The sequence below is a fragment of the Propithecus coquereli genome, unplaced genomic scaffold (assembly GCF_000956105.1).
Source record: "Propithecus coquereli isolate 6110/MARCELLA unplaced genomic scaffold, Pcoq_1.0 Scaffold475, whole genome shotgun sequence".
NCBI lineage: Eukaryota > Metazoa > Chordata > Mammalia > Primates > Indriidae > Propithecus > Propithecus coquereli.
The window spans coordinates 1114776-1120635 of NW_012150563.1; the positions used below are offsets into that span (position 1 = coordinate 1114776).

At 37.1% G+C, this 5860-nt stretch overlaps 1 protein-coding gene across 1 annotated transcript in view; it reads right to left on the bottom strand.

The window, feature by feature from the left end:
- The window catches only part of BANK1 (B-cell scaffold protein with ankyrin repeats 1), a 269577-nt gene that overhangs the window by 5499 nt on the left and 258218 nt on the right, over window positions 1-5860 (bottom strand). The window contains 2 exon segments of the mRNA XM_012655372.1: window positions 3870-3933; window positions 5311-5462. Coding sequence (XP_012510826.1) covers window positions 3870-3933; window positions 5311-5462 — 216 coding nt within the window.

Genomic DNA, 5860 nt, shown 5'->3' on the forward strand with positions numbered 1-5860 from the left:
CATCTATTGGATGTCGGGCAGGGGGGAGGGGGGGAGGGGACAGGTATTTGCATACACAAAGAGTGCAATGCGCACCATCCAAGGGATGGGCACACTTGAAACTCGATCTTGGGGGGGAGTGGGGAGGCAAGGGCAACATATGTAACCTAAACATCTGTACCCCCATAATATGCTGAAAAAAAAAAAGAAATAGAAAAAAATATGTACATCTTTTAGACAGCATAAAATTAGGCATTTCTGTTTTATCCAGTTTGAAAATGTCTGCCTTTTAAATGATGTATTTAATCCATTTGTCTTTAATATAATTATTGTTATGCCTTAGTTGTTAATATAATTATTGTTAGTTGTTTTAATATAATTATTGTTATGCCATCTTGTTGAATCAAATAGTTTTTTAATGTTCCATTTTATTCCCTCTATAGGTTTCCTAGGTATACGTCTTTTTATTTAATTTTTCAGTCGTTGCTTTAAGACTATATTTTTACAGTGTGCATCTTTAACTTATCAGAGTCTGTTCTGAGACAACAATGTGCCCCTTCATGTTTCCCACCTTACACTTGACACTTTGTATATTTCCTGCTTTATCCTCTTCTTTTCTTTATAACTGAATCTTCACGCTCCAAACTTTGCACTTTACCTTATGAACATGTTGCAAATATATGATTCCACTTATCTGCACCCACTGTCCTTTGTGTGACTGTTTTCATAGCTTTTCCCTCTTCATATTATATATTAACAAATCCCAATTTATTATTTTTGTTTCAAACAATTGTGTTTGAAATAATTTGAGAAGAAAGAAAACATAATATTTTATGTTTTCTGCACAATTTTTTATGCTCTGTACAATTTGCAGCATTTCTTTTCCCTTAGTGTGGATCTGAGTTTCAGTTAATATCCCTTCACCCTGTATGACATTTTTAAGCATTTATTGTATTGTAATTTTACTATGAATTCTCTAATTCCATTTACCTAAAAATGTCCTTCAAGTTTTTGAGGGATATTTTCTATGAATTTAGAATACTAAGTGGTCTTTTTTTTTTAGCACTTTAAAGATATTGCATTATCTTTAGTTCTCCACTGTTTCTCATATGAAATTATTGAATATTTTTATCTTTTTTCTTTGATATATAATGTGTCTCCTCTCTGGCTGCTTTCAAGAATTTCTTTTTACCTTGGCTTAAAGTAGCTTAAAAACAAGTTGCCTGTTTGTTGTTCTTAACAATTATGCTAATTCTTTTTTTTTTTCTTTTTAGTTTTTGGAACTGTAAGCAGGTGGTTTGCATTGAATTTGGCAAGTTTTTGGCCATTATTTATTAATATTTAAAAATGTTTTGTACAAAACTCACTCTTTTCTCTTTCTGGAGCTCTAATTACATGCATGCTAGACTGTGTTATATCGTCCTACATGTCCCTGGGGCTCTGCTCATTTTCAAAATCTTTTTATCTTTTTATCATTTTATCAATGTCATCACACTGAATAATTTCTATTGATCTGTTTTCGTGTTTACTAACTCTTAATTTGCTTTATCCAATGTGCTGAGAAACTCATCTGATAAATTTTTCATTTCTTTTATTGTAACCTTATTTTCTCCAGTTTCCATTAGGTTCTTTTGCACAGTTTCAATTTTTCTGTTGGGATTCCCTATTTATTCAATCTCTAAAACCACATTTTTCATTAATTTAATATGTTGATAAGACCCACTTTAAGGTCTTTGTTTGCTAAGATCAACAATGTCTCAGGTGCCATTTTTATTTCTGGTTTCTTCTTCTTCACTACAAATTACATTGTCCTATTTATTTCTTACTCCCCATTTCTTTGCATGTCTTGTGTTTCAATAAATTGAATACTGGACATTACAGATAATCGGTTGTACGTTCTAGATTTTGTAATGTTCCTCTGATGAGGATCGGTTCTTGTTTTAGCAGCAGTTCAATTGCTGCCGTGAACCGGTGTGGGCTTGGTTTTATTCATTTTTCTGTGTTGATCCATAGAAAGCCCAGGGTGTTTTCTTTCTAAGGCCCTTGGTGAGACTCAGTCAGCCTGCAAACTCTGTCTCCCATGCAGATCTCACAGGGCTTGGTTTTAAGCGTCGTTAGGGCTAGTCTAGGTAGCTCTTCCTGTAAGTCATGGGCCTTACTCTTTACGTCTCTTGGGTGTCGCTGGGGCATATCAAGTGTTTTAAGGTGGTGTTAGAAGCTCTCTGCACTTTGGCAGGGCAGGAACTCAAACATCCCCTGTATGGCTTTTTCCTGGCTCTGGTCAACCTCTAGTGTCTCTGTTTTGCTTTTAATGCCCTAAAAGCTGCTATCTCATATGCCTTGCGTGTTCTTGCCTCGCGCATGTACAGCTCATCTCTGAGCAACAGACTAGTGGAGTCCCTCACATGGACCTCTGAAGCTACCTCTCTACACAGCCACCTCCTCTCCAATGACCCACCACACACATTCCAGAAGCTTCAGCTGCCCTGGTCTAGGACCTCTGCCTCCTCAATTCAACAGGACTTCCTTGCTTTGCCCAGACTGTGGTCAGGAAATATCCCTCTGGCAGAGACCTGGGCAATAAAGAGCCACCTCAGGAGTTTTGCTTGTCTCTGGAATTTTTTATAGTCTTCAGCTGCCCACTGTCTACCTCCCAAAATCAGCTGCTTGATATCTTTGCTTTGTATCAGCATTCCATACATTGGGAAGATTTGTCTGGTGCTATTTATTCTATTGTGGCTAAAAGGAGAACTAATTGATTCTTAATTAAGACATCAACGATTAAGAGTGTTGATTTTGGATTAAATGGAAATAGATCGTAGTTTCTAATCTGTATGTCCATTGGTTTTTTTCAGTTTCTCAGAGTCTCAGTTTCCTTATTTAGAAATTGGGAATAATACCTACTGCATAGGCTATTATTTTAAGAAACAATAGTGTATATAGATGCTCAATAAATGTTAGCTATTTAATGTTCCTTAGTAAAACTATTTATATAACTTGCGATTTTATAAATTTTTAAAATTTTAATCTTATTCCACAAGAGAATGGAGGTCTGTAGAACTGTATTACCTCTAAATTAGCCCTGACTCTATGACTTTAATTATTTCAGAAAGTATATTTTTGTTTTAGAAAACATTTCTAAGAGAGTTTAAAGAATTCTCTATGGAAAAGTAGGCAATAGTTCAATAATGTGAAGAGAAATGAATTTCAACATGAAGGACTAGCTAAAAGCTATGCAATATTATTGAAAACAGAAGATATGGAAGCTTTCACACTCTTTTAGAGGTTGTTAGTTTTTAATTATCTATGCAAGAGTAGAGACTTGGGGAACGTCTGGTCAGATAGTGACAACATAGTTTATTTTCAATATTGGAATGTGTTGTTTAGTTTTGGAGAAGATTTACCATCTTCATAATGTTGAGTTTGCATTAACATTGGGTGTCCCACCCCCAAACAGTTAATTATTAACAATGATACACATATGGAAAATTGTGAGAACTGACCACATTGAGAATACTCTAACTCATTAAAAAGGATGGCTCCTTAATTATTGATTGACTATATAATGGATTATAAAAATGTAGAGCAGAATTATCTTATTTGCAACTTACATAGAAATCAAAAGAAAGTAATGAGCATTTATTGAGGGTTCATTATGGATCAGAGAATGTGATAAATATTTTACGTGTTAAGTCACACACTCGCAGATGCAAGTATAATTATTTGGTTTTGCAGACAAGGAGCCTGAGTACGAGCGTTTCTCTCTCCCGTTCAGACAGCTGGGAAGTGATGAGGCGAAGATTTGAACGTAGCCTTGTTTGACTCTACAGTCCCTGCATTTTCCACTTTGTCACGCCATCCTTTTTGAATAGCAGGCAAGTTTTACTTACCACAGACATTTTCTTCTTCTGGCCTTTTCCCAATAATGCAATCTCGTAGTTGGCGTAGTTTTTCCTTAATGAGGAAACAACCAGGAAGCACAAGTCAAGATTTACAAATGTTTTATGGATCAAGATGAAAACATCAGCCACTGTTGGCGATACCAACCCTGCCACTTAGTATTAATTTACTACCTATGATGTCCCAACTGTCATTCTTGATACTTTATATGTATTACCTTACTTAATCCTTGCAACTTAATGAAGTGGATGTAAAATGTCATCATCTCATTGTACAAATATGAAAACAGAGGTACAGAGAAAGAGAAGGAACTTTCCCAAATGATAAGGTTGTAAGTGGTAGAGTCAGTACTGGATCCCAGAGGCCGAATGTTTTGGAAGACATTTTCCCAGTGTCATGCTCTGGGGGTCTTCACTGGTTATTTAGTGTCCACAAGCAGAGGAACGACACAGTGACACTCTGTTGCTGCCTGAGCCCATCTCCAGTTTCCATGGGGCACGATCCCTCCTGAGGGTCTAATTCTAAAAATTAGAGACTCAGAAGCCAGTGATACACAACTAGATTCCCCTTCATAGCACATTTGTGATAACTTTTTGTTTTTCAAATATTCTACATTGGATATTATCTTTTAGGCAAAAAGCAATACAAGCTACCTTTCAATAAATCCCCTTTTAGAAGACAACCTAAAAGTAGCACTTTTTCCTCAGGGTTTCCTGGGAAATCCAGAAACCACATTTCCCATTCAGTTGTTTCCATTGCCTTACAGACCCTCTCCCGAGAGTGGGGCCGAGAATGTCTTCGGGTGCTCTGTGACTGCGGGTAGGAGTGAGAGGAGGGAGAAGGAAAAGGTTTTCACCTTCTCCGCCATCTGGTCTTCAACACCAGCCATTCTACACGGTTCTTCATCATTCTGGAAACTAGTTTCCACCGTTAACTCCATGTTTGTGCCATTTTTTAAATTCTAGTTGCCTAAGATAATTCCTCCATCAAATCCAACAATACTAATATAACTTCACAATTACTGCTGATAGACTCACTTCCAGGATACAAATGAATACTTTTGCAAACTGCAAGAGGAATAGTGAAAAGTAAATGCGAATAAGTATGTGTATGTGTGTGTGTGTTTGTTTTTGGGAAATGAAAAGAACATTCATCTTTTTGTTCCTTGGACTTTGGCCCAGGCCCCTATTTTAAGGACTGGCTGATCCCTCTAACAGTATTCAGCCAGAGTCTCTGAATTTTTGGCTCTTATGGAAAGTAGTCTTAGTGTGTCTGTTGGCTTGCATTTGCAGGTTAAAGAAAAATAATTTTTCTAAACCCTAATATATTCAGCATCCCACCTGTATTTCTTGTGAAAACAAAACACTTACAAAGAGTCTAGGCGCTCCACAAGGGAGAGAATGTTCCAGAAGGAATTGGGGTCAGTATTACCTGCTGAATCATTTCCAGGCCACTCTTTCCCATCTGCCAGTGCTTAAATTTCTCCAGGGCTTCGTCCACAGACATTTTCCCATTCTTGACTTTCTCCTGCAGGAGGATGAGTTCTTCCTGCCCAGCGGTCAGACTCTCCATCCGAGCTCTGTCTAGGACACGAGGGAAGGGTGTTTTAACATGAAGTCCACATGTGGACAACAGGGGAAAAGCACTGTAAAAAACAAGACCTGGGAGTTTCTTCTTCTTAACACTGTTTATAAGCACCTGTGAAATAAACCAGCACACATCTTTTAGTGAATTTTTATCTAAGGATGGTGGTGCCTGGCACCTCGTGTTATGAGTAAGAAGATTGTGTCTTATCACTTAAAAACAGAAAGGGACAAGGAGAACAAAGGACAGTAGCAAAAGTTCTGCGCTGTACTACCTGAGGGCAGTGCCAATTTCCTATTCTTTTTGTGAGGATAGAAACAAATCATGTTTACAAAACACTTGGCATAGTGGCTGCCACATGGTAAGCTAAATACGTATTTTTTTTTTTTTTTTTTTT